At 32.9% G+C, this 22394-nt stretch overlaps 3 protein-coding genes across 5 annotated transcripts in view; all 3 read left to right on the top strand.

Moving 5' to 3' along the window:
• The window catches only part of LOC127866980 (uncharacterized), a 96393-nt gene that overhangs the window by 3432 nt on the left and 70567 nt on the right, over nt 1–22394 (top strand). The window lies entirely within an intron of this gene.
• LOC127866978 (uncharacterized) overlaps nt 1–22394 on the top strand; it is a 79003-nt gene that overhangs the window by 22806 nt on the left and 33803 nt on the right. The gene's annotated exons all lie outside the window — the stretch shown is intronic.
• LOC127866976 (uncharacterized) overlaps nt 3620–22394 on the top strand; it is a 121802-nt gene continuing 103027 nt past the window's right edge. Inside the window, exons 1-4 of one of the 2 annotated variants that reach the window (XM_052407868.1) lie at nt 3620–3733; nt 19984–20425; nt 21109–21578; nt 21864–22358. In XM_052407868.1, the coding sequence (XP_052263828.1) occupies nt 19995–20425; nt 21109–21578; nt 21864–22358 (1396 nt within the window). In that variant the 5' untranslated portion in view covers nt 3620–3733; nt 19984–19994. The remainder of the gene's footprint in view (nt 3734–19983; nt 20426–21108; nt 21579–21863; nt 22359–22394) is intronic. The other variant, XM_052407866.1, reaches the window with a different exon arrangement.

The following is a 22394-nucleotide window of genomic DNA, read 5'->3' as shown; positions in this document are numbered from 1 at the left end:
CAGAGAACAATCCACAAGCATTATTCCATGAAAAGAGTTTGCTTTACTTGATGAATGAAGGACTAGAAAAACAAAGAAATGCTATTGTAACGAAATGTCGGCCATATTACATGATACCAGAACGAAATCTGATGGGAGCCTGTGGACTGAATGGAGAGCAGAAGCGGATCTGGGTAGCTACTATCACTGAGATGATGGAAGACGGTCCAAAGTTAATTTTCAGATTGCCGAAGATACGATTATCCAGAGCCCATGATGTGGTACAGCGTGAAGAAACTTGAACTGCTGTATCTGACGTTACAGAACAGAATTGCGTATAGCACAGATGAGACTATCGTGGTAAATGAGTCTGATCCCAAGATATAGGTGATATTGAGATGTCTGAATAAAATAGCGAGAGAGATCCTTCAGATGATGAATTGAGAATTTATCCCATGAAATTATGTTACACAATTTGCTACAATAATTATTAAATTATTGGTGTATACAAAATAAATTAATTTGTATGTGCATAATTGTAGTTTGCTATCAGGAATTATAATTGTTTGTAAAATATATATACAAAAGTTTTGTTAGTAATTAATGTGACCCACTGCCCGAATTTCTAATTTACATACAGGTACACTATCGCAATATTTACCTTATGCATATTTTACATTCAAAAGTCGGTAATCTGTTGCTCAGGTCTCCTTCATACATATGCATAAATATTCATTAAATTAAAAGCGTTTTAATTCCATTTTATTATTGTTTAATTTGAGTTGCAATTCTAAATTTTATTTACACTTTAATGTATCATAAATATTGCTGGGCCAAATGTGAGGTTGAGCGCTCTAAAACCATTTTTCAACCCGCTATGCTTTTCATTGACCGTTCAAAGGCGGTGACCCCAGCTTAATTCTTCTATGTGTGTATGTTGTTTCGTTAGTGTTATTTCGTACTGTTTGGCAATTTGTCACTTGCCTTAAATAAAGTGTAACATAATTACACATTGTTCATGGAGAACACACAGTAACAGATAAAGTTTATTTCTGTTTTCTTTACGTTTTATTTCTGCTTATTAACCCAACACAAAGTTTTCATAATGTTTGTCAAATACAAGATACATGCGAAGCCCGTAACGGGCCCGCCTCGCGAAAGCAAGCAATAATACGTCTTCTATGTTCGACTGCTCAAGTAAGACTGTTTTATTAAAATAGATATAAACAAGGAAAGCTTTGATAATTATATTTCGTTTCAAATTCCGATTGGCCGCTTAAAGTAGAGTTTATTTAACGTGTACTATTTTGATTGGCCGTATATAAAACCACATGCCTGTAACATAAATGACGTATGCAACGGCAATGGACACATAACGAATACATACGGAATTGACCGAAGATTGGCACATAAGGTAAGCAAATATGCGTGCCCAGTACGTATTGACATTTGATAACCCGAGGCTACTGAAATGTTGTTCAAGGTGGCCGGCTATCCAAGACCGCATGAAATCTGGTACAAATTTCGACTAACATATTAATCCAACAATGCCCCAAATGTGCGTTTTGTGTGCGTTATTTTACAGAAGGACCAACAAATTGTATATAATGAGAATGCAATACTGCTTCAGCAGCTGGAGTTTCACTACTATTATATTGCAAGCGTATTCACCCTGAAATCGTGCTATTAATTGCAGCATGATCCCCATGTTTCAAGGTCTTTTTAGTGTTTGTCAATTTTCTGGAAAACAAAGTCATAGACGGCGAAACACAAATGCATATATTTAAGAAAAAGCTTGCAGGTCTATTACGCGGAACAAAATGCGGACGATGTAGCCTGATACCCGGCGCTACGTTGGAAATCAATAAGTGCGGCATACATTTTAATTAATTGTAATTTTACATAATAGTATGTGTGTTTTTTCCCATGTATGTCACTACACATTTGTTATACATTTGTTGAATATGTTTGATACTTTTCTTTCCTAAAGGATACAACAGCAAATATACTAAATTGTCGAACATATTGTTATCATTACACAAGATGTCAATTACCTTTGTACTGACGATTGTTTTTATTTGGAGCTGTACTTTTTGAAACAATATACAATTCAATGCTTACTAGCGTGTAGTTGATATGGATTTATGCTACTGTGTTCTTCCATTGTTTTTCATTGTATTGCACTGAGCTGTATCGTTGGATTTTAAAAGGGTTTTGTAAAACCACCCCGTCTAAATCGTACATTTATAAATGCATGCTATATTTCAGATAAATTTTTTTTATTGATTTACACTTGATTCACAAATGCATTTGGATGGTACGCTGCTATCGTTTTGCAGAACAGCTAAACATTTAGATATACATGTTAATATAGCTATTTTAGGGCGCAATATAAACACTTTCAGGTGGAACTTACAATTCAGATGTAGGTTACACATAAATACATAAATAACATATTTTATTTCACACTTGTCATGTCCTACCACACTTTTTCAGGAAATGATCTGAGCTTTCTTTCTGACAAACTTGCTGATCTTGTTTTATGCAAAAATGGTATAATATGACAGCCTATCTTATTTATTACCTTAACGTGTCTTTACCTAATACAACAGCTGAATACTCAAATATCAACATGCATTTACATTTCATCAGAATTTAAAGGGGCGGTCAACCAGATTGACAAAAAAGAACAGTTCTAAAATACCGTAATTAAATGCTTGATATTGATCAATTTAAACATTGGGTCTAAAAATCTTCAGTAAGCAATCAAGAATAAAATGAAACAAAGGAAAAAAATAACCATGTACAGTACTCGAACCACTGACCCCTGGTGTCCTGGAGTAAAACGAGTAACAAGTCGCCCATCTAGACCTATCGGCCATCGATGCTAATACAATGAGCGTTGTATTTTATACTTTATATAAGCAATCCTCGTAGTTTCACAAAATATAACGACACAAACAAAACTCTCCAAATTACCTGGTAGACATACTCAGTACAATTGTAATACCGAATATGAAAATATGAAAACTTAACAATACTCTTTAAGTAATGTAATATACCAGTCGTGATATTTAAATCAATAGCAATTAATAATGAAACAAAAGGCATTTTAGAACTTTTCTTTTTTCGTCCATCTGGTTGACCGCCCCTTTAAATCCGAATTAAAAGTGTCAGTGTTCAGAAACAATAACTATGTCCCCTTTGGTATGGGAAATATGCGGTTCTTGCTTTAAAAGCCTGCATTCATAGTAGGGACAGCCCTTCTGAGCAAAAGAAGAAAAAAGAGTTTCGAATAAAACGTTATAATTGGAATATCTTTGATTTAACCTCTTTAGTTTGATCGATTGCTTTGAAAGCCTATGCTTCTTGAGAAACTATATAATACATCGCATCAAATGCTTTGTTATATTCATTTAATTATTTTACTTGTCCAGATTATCGCTCTTGTAAACAATAACTTACAAGGTTATCATACAGTAATTGTCAACTGTGAGCACGTTAAATCTTCATGTCAGATAACAGCACCTGCTACAAATTAAGTTATGCATCGTAAAGAGGCCTGCATACACACAAGCAATTCGATTGGTTGAACAAAATCAGGCGGCACGTATTTATTAGCGACGTTTTGTCGCTATAAACAAAACATGAATTAAACAGGTTTAATGCACGGTTAATAGTGATGGTAGGCCGAATGATATCATAATGGATATGCTAGGCAAATGATGTGTACTGTTATAGGAAATCATTCAAGGTAACGTAAATACCATTTTGTGAGTACATTTATATACTAATTGTATTACTCGGAGTTCTATACTATTGAATTCATTAAGTTCGTTTGTAACAATGTATTATATGTGACGCAAAGCCAGCCTTTACAACATGCATTTGCATGGAATGTTCATAACATTTGTTAAAAGCAAATCAATACAACAACGTGATTGCTTTTGCCACATTAAAATATGTGGGGCTGGGTATAAATTGATGAGTTAGGTTGTATTAATAAAATGTAATAAAATGATCTACAGATGCAAGTAAACACACGTCCATTTGTCTAGATGGTGAGCGACGATATATATAGACTATACAATTATTAAACGCCTGCGTTTGATTAGTTGTTCGCTTGCGAACCCTTTTCCTTCAATTAGACTGCTTTGCCATGGATATCTTGTAGAAATTCAAACAGCATATACATGATTAATACAACATGACACGCGAATAGCATGATATGTTAACTTTCTTATATTTTTCAATATTTCCAAATTAACAGACACAAATTGGTTTATTAACGTTTGTTTACACTTGTGTTTTGCATGTGCTGTTACGCTGAAAAATAAATATTTTTGAACGCATACTATTTACTGCATTTTATGTCTGACATGGCCATAATGAACCATGTTTGTCTATAACTAGCGCAGATATCATTCTGTCTTTGCTTACGTGCAGTTTTTGGATCATTTGTTATTTTGCAAGCACCTATCCCCTATCAATATCTCATGCCATTATGAAACGTTAAGAGTCCATCTCATGGAGTAATTTATCAAATAATCAATGATAACAGTATTTGTTTAAACCAAGCTAAACACACTGATCAATGCAACTAAGAGTGATCGAGTGTCACGTAGGGAAATGTCAGGTCCTTGAATGTAGTGTATGTACACATGCAATATCATTTGTCCCGCGTAACTACAGGTACTTAAGTTTTACCAATGCACCTTTACACGTTGTGTTTGAAATTCTACGACATGTTTATAGCTTCAATCCCGCAAATAGGATTATACAATATCGATAACTTATTGAAATGCAATCCATCAAAAGCCTTAAATGGGATAATGCCTTAAAAAAAATCCGTGGATATTATTGATCTAAAATAGCGGCTCAACAATTGATTTATCTCATGAGAATGATGTCACACATTCCATATTTATTGAATATATATTATGTGCACATTTGTTAAATCGCGATTTAAGTGTTATCATAGCTTGAAACGTCTATATATATTGTTTGACCGAATAAGCCATTGATGTCTTAAGTACACGCACTAACTAACAGCGAAGGCCTCAATGCATCTTAATGATATACGCATCCTTTCGATGTCCCGCTTAATCAAACACAATAAAATTAATATCGGCATAACCTCTAACAATTATGACGTTGATTGGGCTTAATGTATTCCTTGTCAACACAAACAACCACAAGGACAAGATTTGAAAAGTTTGATACGAATTGAATGCAATAAGTATTTCTCTCGATGTCTTTTTTGTGCGGCTTACGATATGCGATGATTGTTTAAATAAACTAGTGTGATCATTGTGTGCTTGATATATGAACACATATAGGAAAAAGAACATGTTTAATTCCATATTTTACGGGTATAAGTCAAGTAATGTTTTGCATGAATATACAAATGTTTATGTTACTACAGTTGTGGTCATAAAATATAGAGGGGAAGAATGGTTTATACATGTTGGCAAACGAGTCCCTTGCCCTTATCAAATGATAGATGGCGTTCCCTTGTATATATCAGGAAAAATGAAACGGGTTTTTCCAAGGTCATCGTAAACAGTAAATTCGAAGGTGATAGTCATATACTTAACACACTATTCCATAATTAACATCAATATGTCATCATTGAAGCAACTATCTGCAACGTTACATTTGGTCTGCAATTGTACGTGCCTGAGTTCGATAACAATGTGTTACCACAATTTAAAGCCTATCCACGCAAAGCATTAATATTAAGATATAAATTCACGTTATAATTGAGTGATACACACAGATATATAAAATCTTTATCACATTTAATGTGTTATAAACCCCAACTTTGATTAGGTATTAACGCTATTATATTCACACAAAGGAAAATCGATAGCAGATTTAACGGTAAAAAATGGAAAATGAAACTATCGGATTTGTCACCCTTCTTATGGACTTTAATTCATTAAGTTCAAGTAAAGTAAACCCATAACCGGAACGTTATGTCTGTCATATTTGTTAAAGTTGTCCGTATACTAAAATGACTCGACCACATTTCATACATCGTATTGATGTGAGGGTTAAACATATCTCAAGTTCCGGCATGATAACGAAACCCTATACTTTTTTACTTATAATGACGGAGTATATACTGCATAATGACTAAGTAAATACTGTCAATAAAAGTCACTTCATTGTAGTGTTGACGTGTAAACACAATGCTTGTATATATGACAATATGAAATACTATATTCTGCATCACGTGGTCTTAAACGGTATCGTACACAGCAAATATGCGAAGTCAACAATAATGCAGTACAAACAATTAGACGCGATAGTTTATTAACACTTATTAAACGAAAAAAGGATTCAATATTCAGATTAAATTACATGACCAATGTCTGAAAAAATTTGCTGATTATAAAATAAGCTGATTGATAGATATCCGATATTCGATGTTATTATTTTGAAATTCAACAGGTTTCGAGGCAGTTGCTTGTGTTATTGACATTGAATTTTATTTTATATTTACGTTGCAGGTGAAATGATGTTTCGCGTAAATTTGATTCCCCATATGGTTTGTGAAATAACGCCCAATGTTTGAAATTCCACGTCAAATGAGACTTATACTTTGTAATAGAAATACAACTTTATGTACAGTTAATGCATTATGTGGAAAATACCATAATGTGTTTAATCTTATGTATTGTTTTGTCTGAATGCATACAATTTGCAATAAATAGTGAGAACTAGTATTTTTACGTTGAAACCATCAAGTTTGAAACTCATTATTTTCTAAAGTTTAATGACTAATTGTCCATGTATTATTTTAACGTACAAAAATAACAATAAATATGCCCTATTATTATTTATCGTCCGAATTCTTGTTGTACAATGAGATTGGACGACATATTGAACTTTCTGAGGTACGCGTTCGGGACAAATCAGAAACAGAAAGAACAATAGGTTTTTGAATTGACACGACAATTACAGATACCGAGACTAAGATAACTTTTACTTAAGACCGTAGGAATTCAATAGTAGCAAATTATCATAACGTACTTTATATATTAATTTTAACAAAATGAATAGGAATTTCTACAACTAAACACGTTTTTCGAAGTTCATTTTAATGTAAATATATTTCACATGCAAACAAGTCAATTTATTGAGCAATTTGTATATTTATGTAACCATTTACTAGAGGATTTGAACCCTGTTTGCTGCTTTACCGTCAACAAAACAATATATTTTTTTTTAAGTTGGTTGTTTTAATTGTCATTTTGGCAATAGTTGAAGACTTTCGTGTAAATGTTAATTGAACTAATTGGGGAGAAGTTTGGAGCTCCAAAACTGTTGCGACCCTAATGATTTTTGTATTTACAATAAATTAAGGACCTCTTCATATGTATGCATTGAATGTTTATCGTCAATTAACATTCAAGTACAATCAATAATGTAAACATTAATATATTCCCTAATCAATTCTTACTTCGTTAAGATAACATCATCGTGGTGTATTGACAATATCGACAAAAATAATTTATACTTAAAGTGATAACGGTCATGTGCTGTACGTACACGGCCCATCGACACGTCTATCTGGCATTAACATGCAGTAATCAGTAATCTCTGGTTCTAAAGCTATATCACTGAGCAGGTCACTTTATTTGTAATCGGATCATAATAAAAAATATTAAGAGTGGATTTTCAACGAATTTACTTTGTTCATGAGATTTACAGTGACAGCTTGACGTTCAGTAGCACGATACTATGTAACTACTGTATGAACACTTTGTATTTCATGTTGAGGATTAAGGGACGTAGGGCTATTTTCAAAAGATGCTTTTGATCACATATTCTTATGTGTGCAGTTGATCAAGTTAAGTGTGCAGTTGCAGCAGTTGCCTTAAATTAAAAATGAAAACAATTCTGAAATGATTGCAAGTACATGTTTTACTATTACATGTAATGCATTGTTATTATTTGTGTTATGTATTTAACGGTACCGGTAGAATGTGGACTTCACTTGTTTTTGTTCAAAATTATACAATTGGCAAACTATGTTATAAAAAATTGCATATGCCAAATTATAGATATCCACATACTTTACTTTTACTCATAGTTTTGGTTATGTTTCCAATTTTCAATAAATATTAAATATTAGTAGTTGTATCATGCTGTAAGCACGAACTATGCAATATTAAATATCACTAATATAACAACAGTTTGAACTCAACTTGTTGTGAAAAAAAGCTGTTTAAGTCAGTTTGACTTGTCAGCTCTTCTTCTGTAACTATGTAACTGTATGTAGATCCTTCAACATCAACAATATAAATCGAGAGACATATATGTATTGTACATGTAGAGCAGTACTGTGCCTTTGGTCTAGAAAACATTCAAATAAATGGTATAGACAGATTGTCATGTATTTGCTCATAAAGTTTTTACTAATTTTAATTATTCAATTAATTGAATTTTGAATGATCAAAGTAAAATTACTTCTTTTAAAAATAGAATGCAATCCTCACACGTATTTTTACTACCGAAAAACATAAAACGCCATATAAAAGTCGTTTTATCGCTTATTCAGTGTCTTGTATCCCGCTTGAGTGCTGTTACATAACATATAGCTAAATATTGTAAAAAAATGTTTATGAAAAAAGTAATATCAACGTATGTTGTTCAATAAAAAGAAGTAATTGTTTAAATTAAAAAGAAAAACTATAAGGTGTCACATATAAGCACATATGATTGTTTACACTATGTACAACGCTTCCTCACACTTTAATAAAATCCAAACTTGTTTTACTGATTTAAACACATTTGCGAGAATGAGAAGAGAAAGGTGTTCTTATTTTGCTTTAAACACTAAAACAGCTTTTTTTTACTAATAAGATATGTGATAAATAGAACATTTGGACGTGTCTTGACGTTTGTGCAGCACGAACTTTTCTTCTGGATAACTTAATTGTTGAATTTAAGGGTAAAACATTTAAACATATTATCGGTGTTCCTATGGGTACTAAATGTGCGCCGCGTATAGCTGATCTGATTTTAAATTGCTATGAAAGCCATTTTATGCTGGAATTATCGAACACTAAACAACTAGATGTGATACAACGTTTTAACATAACAAGCAGGTACATTGATGGCATACTAAACTTAGATAGCCATAATTTGAATACTATATTCACGAAATATACCCTTAAGAACTACTCTTAAATAGATCGTGTCAATATAATACAGATGCTGATATTTAAACTAACAATTAATAATTATATGATGTACACAAGTTTATACGACAAACGGGACGACTTTAACTTTGCCATTGTGAATTTTCCGTTCCTAGATGGTAACATACCTAAAGGTCTTTCCTTTGGCATTTACATTTCGCTGTTGGAACGATACGACAGGCATGTTAACGTGTTAAGCTTTTGAATTCGGTTTTTTTCAAAAACTAAGGGCGAGCAAGAGTTGTCTCCCAGTCGGGTAGGTATCGGGTAAAAAGTTAACAAACCAAACGAAAACACGATATGCAACTCAAATCTCTGAAATCGTAATATTTACAGATCATTTCAATTAAAATTTACGTATACGGTTATCCATTCATTGATTGATATACTTATAGTTCTAGTGTGTGTACTTCAGTATTTTAATGCTGTATTGCCATACAATTTCGCGACCCAGAACTTATCATCAGTAAAAGTTTAGAAACACTGATAATAGTTTTCTGCTTTTAAAACTATGCCTGTTACATTATGGAATTGATACCAAACATTTATTACGTTTCTGTTAGGTATTTAATGGATTCGTACACCTTATTAATGTGAGTTTATTTTAAATATTGATTGATATTCTTCTGTCATTGTCAAACTTGACTATCAGTTCCTGGAAACATTTGTTTTAAAAGCAATTTCATACCAGTGTAAAATTATTGATTGTATGATTAATTAATTATGATGTATTTCAACGTTTTTTTGGTTTAAACATTTTCTTTATATTACTGTGTGAAAGTGTTGTGATAAGTCATAGTTCAGTGTTGTGTTGTTTGTTTTCACTGTCCAATGACAAAATTAATTTACCGTGTTCTTCTTCGGATACGCCATTTCTTCTAGATCAAACATTTTGTGCCCCCAAAAATAGAGTTGATTTATTGAGCAAGTGCTTTATTCTTATGCTTGCTTTAAGATTCTGATTTCCTTTCCGGTCGGTTAATCTTAAGGCATTTTACTGTTAATGATTTCATCGCGTGAAATTAAATTGTTTGCATTTTTTTATGAATATTTACAATGAATGTCTCCTTATGTTTGTGTTCTTCATATATACAGTGTAATCTTAAATACAAAAAACTCTATTGTTTTGTCTTTTTCATCGAAGAAATTGTTACATTTCACATTTATGTTGCAAATCTGGGGAAAGTTTAATTTATTTCAATTCTATCTGAGATTTTGTAGTATTGTAACATAAAATGTAATTATTTTGTATGATTACATTTTTCATTCAGCAAAAATATGTCATTTCATATCTACACAACATAGTTAACACGTGTCTAAAAATGTTCTTAAACTATTTACTTCAAATATAAAGAAGAAATAACTTAATACATATGGTAGGAATAATTGTGGAAAATTCTCAAAATGAGCAATATCACTTTATCCCATAATTTTAATTGTCGTCTGCAAAATTATGTAATTAGACATATGTACATTTATAATGAACCAACAAAGTTTTTTACAGTTACCATAAAAGTGCTTCATTTTGACATCTAAGAAATACACTTATAAATTTATCTGTGCACAATAACAATAAAAAATATTGTCATATTATTCTACAAGTCTGTTTTGGTTTATTATTTATACACATTGCTAATTGTTTACTTTTAATCAATTGGGAAATAAAGATGGACTTTTGTGATACATTTATCAATCTATACTTATATGGCCTGTTATATATGTGATTTGAAAATATATTTTACTGTAACATGTGAATGTACAATTTGTGCAGCATTACAGGCTTGCCATATCTTCCAACTTTACCCCCAAAATTTTGACATTCAGGCATACAGCGGTAGAATTTGTCATTGTTTAATTTTTTCGCATATTACTTTTAACAGACCGGAAGTGAGCGATACCTACCCGAATGTGAGACAACTCTTATTCTACTTAGTTTTGAAAATCCGGAATACTTAAATGAACTTCACAGCGTACTTGTATGTAGCTAGTGAAATAAGCATTATTGGAAATAGAAATAAAATAATGGTATGTGAAACATCGAGATATATGAATAATTTAGTTTTTCATACGTTTGATACTATTGGCGATATAACCTTACTTAAAAATCTCAATTATTAAATTAAGCCATAGGGACATAAGCTATATGCGGCGTAACGGCCGAGGGCCGCCCCGCGACAAAACCAGCTGTTGGTTCGCTATGTGCAGAAGTGTGCGTAATAATGTCTAGTTACTTAAGTCAAAATATAGATATAAACAATGAAACAGTTGATTGTAACGTGTGCATATATTGACGGGCCGTAGGAAAGTCACATGTCCAGCAATTTCAACGTAAATATGACGTATGCAACGGACGAATACATACGGAACCGATGTTTGACGTTTTATACCCGAGACAATGACATGGTGGTAAAGCGTGACTGCCTTATGCAGATTGTATGTTGATACAAATTTCGATCATTATAATTATAATTATTGAAAGATGCTCCAAATATTCGTAACATTACAATGCCATAAAACAATTAAATTATTTTGCAAATTCTTGCAGAAGGTGTATTAAATTACTTAAATCAATTTCAATTGCGTTTAAGTCATGGTATCCGTAATATGTTTCGATTTCGGCATATGTCGGTGTTGATCGAATAGTGTTTTCGGACGTAAACGTCTCCATTCGTCCCAGTCCGCTTTTCTTCATTGTTCCGTAACATTGTGATTTAACATTGGAGGTTATAAACTTTATTAAAAATAAAAGGTGTGCGTAATTTTACATATGTTGTATTGATTGCCGAGTGTTATAAAATATACTGGTAGATTATCAGAATGGTTGTCCTTTTCTCTCGAGAACGGATTATCACAGAAACGATAACTATTGTGGCATCGCCTGAAAAAGATGAATACTGTAAATACAGTCAAGCACTATTGGATCCAAACATGAAGGCACTAGCGGCTATATATTTGATGTAAGAAAATGGGTCAAACATAAGGTGTTGATTTCGAGGCGTTTTGTACACAACATCAACAGATGTGTTGCATCATTTGTACGACGGAACGGCATATCTAATATAAAAAATCAAGTATTTTCTTTCTAAAATGGACTGACATATGTATACAGTGACGAGTGTAAACCGTTGTTTAAGCGTCAAAAGAAATAGTGTAAGAATACAAGGCATCTTAACGCATATAATTTACGTTCGCAGTATGTAAATCACTGGAAATACTTAAATAGTTTACACTGACTGTACATTTTATTAACTTAGACATTATTATACCAGGGTTTCATTATACACTACATGCAGTTTGATTACAAGTTTTCGGACAGTTTAATATTGTGTTTGTTTTCTTGTGTTCGAATATTTAGATAAACTAAACTTTAAATGCAAATTTTCAAAACTTAAAAGACACCCTGAAAAATTACGTACTTCATCTACGTTAGGAAATTCCTGGTTATAATATCACTTGCCGACAAGATAGTTAGTATTTGTAAATGCCACTAATTTAAGAAATGCATGTTATATGTTTGATATTGTTTTACATAAAGATACTCAAACATTTAGTTTTGACTACCAAGTATTAGCATGCTAGTTAATGTACCGTAGCATGAACTGTTAATAGTTAAAATTCAACTTATATATACTGAGGACATACTATTATTGTTACTTTTTTGTTCGTGGATCGTAAACTAAGGGGATCTTAGACATTGAAATATACTGCAATGCATAGGGATCCTATTTTTCAAAGTTATGATTTTTAGCGCGGGCTTTTTTCGTTATAAAGTTAAAGCGGGTATATACGATTTTGTCAAATATTTATGAATGTATATAAAATGTGTAAACAAACTTATATATATATATATTTCAATATAAATTAAAATAAAAGTTAAGAAGAACATGTGTCGAAAAATGCGAAATAAGCAAGATATTTAATTCTGAAATTGAAAACGGCTGTACAGCCGAATTCGCCAGCATGTATACCATACATGTACGATGTGAATCTAAACTTAGTTTAACGGTTTATTTGAATTCATGCAACGATATCTATTCATACGACACACGAACACTAACTCCGATCTTAATACAAAGACGAATGCTTCGGTTATTGTAGGAAAATATGTACGTCACAATCGGCTCGGGGCGCTAATTTGTCTTTGCTGCATTTTATGAAATTCGGCTTTAATGTATAATTTTTCTTGCCTATTTTGTGTTATTATAATATATTTCATCAATATATTACAATTAAACACATATAAAAAATCGTATATACCCGCTTTAAACAAAAAAATCAACCAGGCATTATTCAGCAAGACACTTATATTCAAAAGCATTTATAATATTATTGTCAATATATCTGACACCCAACAACTGTTCTCGATATGATAAAAAAACGAAACTGTGAATACACAACTTAGTGCTTTCTTGTCGAAGATTATTTCAACGGCTTAACTATTTAAAGTTATAATGTTAAAACGTTACCTATACCAATTATACACCACCCAAGTGTGGTGGGGCAAATCTGAAGAAAAATCACCAATGTGCATTTTGATAATGAAGACTTTTTAACGTCTGATGTTCACGGATATACCGATTGGTGTTCATACTGATTAGTATGTGCAGCGCATGTAATTAGAATATACATTTCACTAACTAATGGCAGTATTGCTATTAGACAATAGGAAACATGCTCATATAATTTTATGCACTTAGGTCACGCATTAAAACCTCTCAAATAAAATAGAATGTTGTAAGATATCACTTAAATTTTCCAACAAAAGATTCTCGTTGCAAAATAATTAATGTCATAGATATTTATGCCCTTTTTTATTATATTATAATATTCCTTAGTCCCATAGGTGTGTATCAATTTTTTTGGTTATTTTATCTTTTCTGGTACGAATTGAAACATGTCATAAGCAACACAACTGTGTTTGTGGTACCTACTTTTCATTGATATAGTCATTTTGTCCTGATATGTATAATATTTCACCAAAAATAATATTTTTAATGAGAATAAAATGTTCTCGATACTTAAAAGTAAAAGACTTAACAAAATAATTTAAAATATATGTTGTTTGTATCATTTGCGAAAAAAAGTATTTACCTGGTTATTGGTCGGCCATCTTTGTGGCTGTCTTTAATCTAGACCCCGTGGGTACAACAGTTTTATTGGAATCAATTTTGTTTTACCCATAAAAATATAGAACATCATCAGCATATTAGAAAATAACACCTTCCAATCATGAATCTTGGACCAACGTTCCTGCTAGTCTAAAATGTTACAGATTGTTTTGAAAAAAGCACGAACAACACCAGCACAGACATCAAAATGAACGGCGATAAGCTTGCAATAGCTTTAAAATTAAAGTTTTTGTGAGAAACCTTGTCCAATAATAGTACCAGCTACGCTGTGGGCCAAATAAAACATGTCATGGCGACCATACCAATAGCCAGATTCAGCAGGTTGTGGACAAGAAGCTCCATCAAGTACAAGCTCCTCAAGTCACTTGTAATCTCTGCATACTGTACGGCTTCAATAACAGAATGCGTCACGCGGACACATAACGCAGGATACATACATTCGAAGATTGCTCTGCATCTCCTACATAGAGCAAAAGACCAACGAGTACGTCCTGAACAGCATCAATCTCTATACAAGGTTGTGGTGCAGGGCACGATATGGGAAGGTCACCGTCGAAGCAATAAAAAGAAAAGCTGGATTGATAAAGTGAAAGAGTGGACGTCACTCCCAATGGGTGAGCAACCCCCAGAAACCTACAACAAAGCTTACTGGCCGGATCTCTGTTTTGTCATTTCCCACCAACGGCCAGACCGGTCAAAGAAGGATGATGATGATATGTTGTATGTTCTGTCTAGTACATGAGTTTTGTGTCTCACTGTTTGGTAATTGGTTCCTTGCCATCAGGACCGCATCTGCATGTTGTCGATAACGTCTCTCACCCGTAAGGTCAATGGAGTTTCATTTTGTGCATTCCTAAAGGGCCATAAATGTGTTACACAGGACTATATACACATGTAAATCAAAGCTTTCGTCTTTTCAGTAGACTTTACAGTGTGATCAAATCGTTGTGTAAAGACATAACATATTTTGTCGAGACACGCCCTTAGTGGGATCCAAACTGACGCATTCAAAAATAGCCGTATACGATGAAAAATTCACTAAACTTAATTTTTAAAATCGATAGCTATTCTTCATGTGTATTCTCTTTACATCGATAGCACTGCTACAACTGATCTTCCCGCGCTCATTCTATGTATTCAGTTACAATTGACAGCTGATCTTGAAATCGATAGAAAATAAAAGAAATAAACAAATTGGAACGGTTAAAACGTGCAAGCAGTCGTTTGAAGAAACGGAGAAAAAAAAAGTTAAAGTAAAGAAGGCTTGATTCGGAGTCATTAGTGATATTATAGGCATTTTGCACTGATGAATAAAATTGTGTCATTGTGTCGTATAAACAAATATGCATGAAAACTACATTATAGGCATTTTTCACTGTTGAATAAATTTGTGTCATAGTGTCGTATGAACAAATCTGCATGAAAACTACATTTGGACTCAAATCGTACATCAAATCATTTCTGTCTTCAGTTGTCAAAACACCTATATACTGTTTGATTCCAATAATGTCGCTTTAATGGAAATACCATTTTTATTCATTTGCTTCTTAATATTAAATCACCTAAACTTGTTTTATTAGTAGCACAGCCCCATTAATATTTCTATTTAGTACTGCCCCTGGAATTTGTTCACGTCATTATGTCATTATGGATTTTTGTGACGTCATACGACCGACTTTCCCAGTTGTAATCTACATGCATAGGTCATTGGGTTTATAACGGTCCATTTTATTTATATTTTCTCTCTGATAGGCGTCTCTTGTTTGATTTAATTATTTTTATTTTTATTTTAGCAGTCACATAAACAACCAAGCCATGTAATATGGAATTTGTACACCCATTATTGCTGCTTCTTCCTGTATTTGCGCGATGATTATCTGAGATATTAACTCCATGACGCTATATTCTTAAATCTTTTTCTATAAAGAAGGAATGTAGTTGACAATTGTTAAAAGTTTTATTTGATCGTTCGTCAAAAAGTTGTAACTCTGTTACTCTGGTATCTTCAGTGCAATTGAGTTATTAAATAGTAATTAAATTGAATGCCTTTTAATTCCCTTTTATTATTGTTTAATTTGAGTAACAATGCTATGAAATTAAATTTTATTTACACTTAAATGTATTATGAATATTGCTGGGCCAAGTGTGAGGTTGAGCGCTCTATAACTAGGTTTAAACCCCCAATGTTTTGCATTTACCGTTCCAAGGCGGTGACCCCAGCTTTATTCATATTTTGTGTTTATGTTGGTTTGGCTGTATTGTGCTGTTTTGTACTGTTTGGGCAATCGGTCACTTGCCTTAAATAAAGGACCAACTAATTGTTTTTAATGAAAATTCAATACTGTTCCAGCAGCTGGAGTTTCACTTCTTTATATTGATGTACCCTTCAAAATGCGATATCACATCGGTATGCTGATTTTCAGATGGGATCAATGTTATTTCCGACGCCGCAAACAGTAATTTGAAGGTTTAAAATAGGTGATCCAGTCATCTGATTCAGCGCCCGTTATTAAGTAAACCGTTTAATATGTGCGCAATAGTAAATAAGCAGGCATTGGCCAATTCGGGAAAGTACTGGCTAATTGCATTATAGATTGGAATTTGAGATAAAAAAAAGTCGATCAAAATACACAAGAAATCCAGTGGAAAAGCGCGTTTCAATCATCTTTAGATTGCAAGAAAAGCAGACTTTATCGGTAGACATTGGTATGGAAAAAACGTGAACATGATCGGACCCGACTGCCCAGGGTTGCTTAAACTAGACATTACATGTAACAAACTGACATTCGTTAAACGCGATGCGATGATTACTACACAATGACTACATGTGGCATTCGACATACAGTTGCTCGTATGCGGAACAGGGTCTAATATCGTCATGCAACTGGACAGAGAGCGCTGTCGACTAGTAAAGGAGACGAAACGCAAAGATGGTTTCTCTACGCCTTTGTGTGATGTGCTCTCAAACCAGTGTTTATTCATAGGCCAAGAAGCATCAAACGTTATATTGGTCTTCCACATTGTGATTAATAAGCAATGACATATTTTATATTGTAGTTTTAACAGTGGATTTATATGTTAATATCAATTGTTGATGTAAACATTTCCATGTTTCTTCTTTTTCCGCGATCTAGTGCAAACCAGTGGTTTGAAAACCGATTTATAAATTAGAATGTTTTGAAAATTGTAAGTACTTAAATAACTTGCAAAAGTTATTATTCTAAAAGTAATCATTCACGATGGATATGATGATTATTGGTGTGTGTTTGTTTCAATTTTGCAGTCTTATAACAAATACCCGCGCAATAATTTTTATTTTATGTTGTGTTTTATGTTTTGTTCTGTCTTGAACAGCACATTCAATATTTGTCTTAAACTAACGAAAGCGGACATGAACAAAACTTTTACTCTTGATAATATGTCAGGAGTTTCACAATTCCTATATAAATATTACGTAATTATATCGTTTTGTTTCATGTATTATACTGTCTTAATTAGGCAATCGGTCAGTTTCACAGAGAAAACGATAGCAAATGTTTACAAGAATTTATCTGTCGATTATGTTTTTCAAGTTTCACTAATTTTTATAGGTATATGCCATATACAGTATACCTATTTAATTAACAGGAATGCACATTATTTGCTGAACTTGTTAATAGATGTGAAGCACGACTTCTTTGGTATGTTAAAATGTTGTGACGGAGTTTTGGGATAATGAACACTTGCCAGAAATAAGGGAACACTAATTGATGATAAAATTGTTTCCTTTTAGTAAACATGAGTTTCAGTATGTTAATGATGAAATATTGAAAATCATGTTTCAGCAAATATTCGGGAATTATATATATATTATAACGCGTGAATTACATGCTATTGGCACCTAATGGTATGGGTCATCAGCATCGATCAATAAATTAAAAGATCGTCGATGGAACGATTATGACTGTGTAGTTAGTTGTCTAAAGACTTTTATAACTGTACATGTAAATATAACTTACAAACCGCACACATAGCCTGCGATATCATGTTAATTGTTTGTAGCATTGTACTTATCAATTTTTTATACAATTCAATCAATACTATCATTTTATTAAGCCATAAGTTATAAAGTATTGTTCAGTTCTGTGTGCTATTAACTTTTGAACAGACGTGTTGTACAACTGTTTTATTCTAATTTACCTTATAATCTGATGAAACATGTGTTGCACTGCATGCCTAGTATAATATTTGGGTTATAAATGTATATGTATTCGCACTTCCATATAATATGTTTACGTTATTCAAGCTATTTATACGATACAACAAGGTGTAAGTGATATTGTTTCTAGCATGAGTGCGCAGGCGCCAGAATGTTGAAACTTAAGTAATTAAACTTCAAATCTTGATGTTGATGAATTATTTTAGCTCTAATTTAATAATTTTTAAATCTCAATTTCGACCCAACTGGATTGTTGCGAACAGCCAGGCATCCATTAAATGTATATGAATCGAATTTGAAGGTATTGCCCAAGCAGTGATACCCAGTCTCTACCTCAAAGGTAGAGGTCAAAAGTACAATTATACCATAAATAGCTTGACAATTGTTGTCTCTGCCGTAACTTTGGCAGAACAAAATTAAAGTAAGTTTATTCAAGCCCTGAGCTATTTTTTAAAACAAATGTAATAAAAACAAATAAATTAGTGTCAGTTCAATGGAGTTTTCTATTCGGAAGCTAGACAGTCATCTCTACTGTTTACATGTATACATGTAGTTTATTATTCTGCATTTGGATATAAAATGCCTATAGAGAATTACAAGTGTGTCATAAAATATATGCAATTCGATATTTGTTCTAAACTTGATAAAACAGAAAAGATGACATTTCTACGAAGACGTGTGCAATTAAAAACGATAGGATATATGAGAGAACAAATACCAAGCATATTGTATTAGAGTTTTTTGTACAAACTGGTTGCACATAGTGTAGTTTAATTTTGCTTTTATTAGACTTGAATTCCGTTTAACAGAAAGTTAATGTTCCGTTAACTTTCATAGAAGCGGTCCTATGCAAAGTTAACTACTAACTAAATTGAATTACATTTATGTGGATGCTTTTAAATTTGTTTTGGGATTCTATGTAAACAATTGTTTTTGTATATTTAAAGGTGTTGTGAATAATAAGTCATTTTTAAGTTTTGAAGATAAATAAAACCTGTATAAACTTCAACGTTTTGAAGTGATAGTTGTGAGGCGGACATCTCTGCCTTTTATGTGTGGTTGGTGCAACGTTTGTAAATATTTTTAAATTGTCTGCAACAAAAATTATATTGTTCAATGAAATTGTTTTAAGTTTATTTAACCACACATAACGTGTCTAAGTGCCTTGCTGCTAAACTAAGTCTTTAGCAATCATATAGCTCATCATGGGTGTGTGAAGAAATTTCAAATTTCATTACTTCTTAAAATACTTTAAAAATCTTTTCGAATAATCTGGTGATTTACAAACACTAGAAGTGTTTTAACGTTCGTTTTATGACACTAGACATCTTGGTAAATAACTACACCATAAAACATAAATTGGGCCAAAAAACACGTCTTTAATTTGTGTCTCATCTTTTATCGTTTTTCACCCAGATTACAGTCCCGATAAAAACATTATAACTACGACTTCTTGTTCTAACAGACAGCTTCGTCATGGCTGCGTGTGAAATACCAAGCATTGAGAAAGGTACGGACGAGGACGATGCAAGAAACTGTTTTGCGTGTTTGAAGAGTAAACTGAATGCAGAAGAAGGACACTTCTGCAAGGACTGTAAACAGTTATATTGCGCCAGCTGCGTGAGTAAACATGACGACTTTTTTCAAAGGCATAAAATATCATGGAAATTCGACAAAGACAAAAGAAATGTGGTGAGTGCTCCAATAAGTGACCATACTTTAGAGATATACCAGCGTACAACCAAGTCGCTATCAGAGGTAAGCTTAGAGGCATTCAAACAAGAGTGTGCTAGCGGCGAGAGTTTTGAGCTTGGAAAATGTGACGTACACAAGTCACAGGATGTGATGTCTTTCTGTGTAGAAGATGGTCTTCTTTGCTGCAACATTTGCAATTCAACAATACACAGGTAGTATTTTTGTGCATATGGGCAATGGTAGAATTTATCAAAATCACCATTGTGATCGCCACTGCACGGTCTTGGGCATTACATACTTGAACAATGGTACTCGTACGCGATCTCATTGTTATAGCAACTACTGATAAGTATTGAATATTGTCATTTGAATCATTCTTGTTCGAAGTAAATTAATTTAATTTGGAATGGTTCACAATTTACATCAAGATTTCATACTAAATTATATTCTATCGTCTACGTTATTTATTTTCGTTATCGTTTGAGTTCATGACCGTATTTTGGAACAATTCCGTACTTGAATAAATGTTAACACCGACCCGGTCGTTAACAATATATCTTCGATTTTCAGTAAAATTGTCGCAGTCTAATTTGCATTATCACATAACTCAATGATCGCATTTTCTAGTTATAGAAATGAATGACGATTTGTTTTTCAGAGCGTCTGCGATGTTTAACGCCTTATTTATGTAGCCGATGAATCATGACTCAATTTGAATTAAAAATAAGCATTTTAGTTCCCTATGCATCCATTAAAACAATGCACAATTGCATAATATTGAAAATATTATGTTGTATTGAATTGCATTTCATTATCTTACATTTGTGTATTATATTGTATTGAATTGCATAATATTCTATTGTTTAGTATAAATTTGATTTTTGTGTTTTGTCAGAGCTTGCAAAGACATCGAAGAACTGCCTAAAGTAGCAAAGGGAGTGCATACGACTGCAGAGTTCTCTACCCTGCCATCCAGATTGCAAGAGTCGTTGTCATTTCTTGATCGAAAAATGTTTGAACTGTCTGAAGAAAAGAAACTCATAGAAGACAACGCAGACGCGGTTAAGACAAATATACAATATTGCAGGGATGAATTTGTTGACATAGTCGACAAACTGCAGCAGCAATCATTTAAAGCTGTTGAAATATTAAAATCTTCCATCACAAACGACATTGCATCTCGTAAGACGCAATGCGCACATTATTATAACCAGTTGAAATCACTTTACAGTGTCGTAGAAACTGACGCAGTCGATGAAACAACAGCGTTTGTTGGACTTACGAAGGGCAGAGCGTTATTATTGCGTACACGGATGTTATTGAAAGATATAGACGGAAGATATCGATGCTGTATTGTTTTTCAGCGTGCGTAGACAGTTGTATTTGATTCATGGTTTATATGAACAATGATACTAATTCAATGGTTTAATTATTTTGAAATTGAATCTTATATAATACATATTAAATGTTATGGCTTTAGTTTAAACAGGCAACAATATGACCAAACTATTACATTATCATATTAATATTTTCATGTACACTGTACAGAGTAAGCGAAGGAAAGTTTCATCATTATGCTTGTCTTATTTTTAAATTCTTTATACTGAATCACATTCGTAATATATGTATACATTGCTTTACAATTTACAGATGATACAGACCTCCATAAGATGTTGTCGAAAATGCAAAACTTTGGAACAGTCAAAAGCGTTGAACATATATTCGCAGTAACGGAGAAATCAACGGTTCAAATGACAATTGATAAAAGTAACTGCGATATCACAGCAATTTTTGAGCTGCCATGTGGAGACATTGTTCTGGCCGATGCTGCTAATAGTAATATAAAGCTTCTCAACCAATCATTCCATAATCTGGCTGTCTGCACGCTACCAGATATACCGTTAGATATGTGCGCGATTGGAGATACCGAGATTGCAGTGGTCACCACCGGGAAAGTTCGATTCTACTTACTCCAAAATGGAAGCCTGAGTTCAGGAAAGTCGATCAAGGTTCGCAATCAGTCATCTGGTATGGCATATTTCGCCGGCCATCTGTATGTGGCAACAATGTCGACCCTTATCAAGTACTCTATTGATGGGAAACAGAACAAGCTGTTATATAAAAACACGGAAGCCGGTGGACAAGGTAAAACAAAGTCATTTCTTAACAAATGTCTTAACA

The sequence above is a fragment of the Dreissena polymorpha genome, chromosome 2 (genome assembly GCF_020536995.1).
Source record: "Dreissena polymorpha isolate Duluth1 chromosome 2, UMN_Dpol_1.0, whole genome shotgun sequence".
NCBI classification, from domain to species: domain Eukaryota; kingdom Metazoa; phylum Mollusca; class Bivalvia; order Myida; family Dreissenidae; genus Dreissena; species Dreissena polymorpha.
This window is presented reverse-complemented; position numbering and strand designations above follow the sequence as displayed.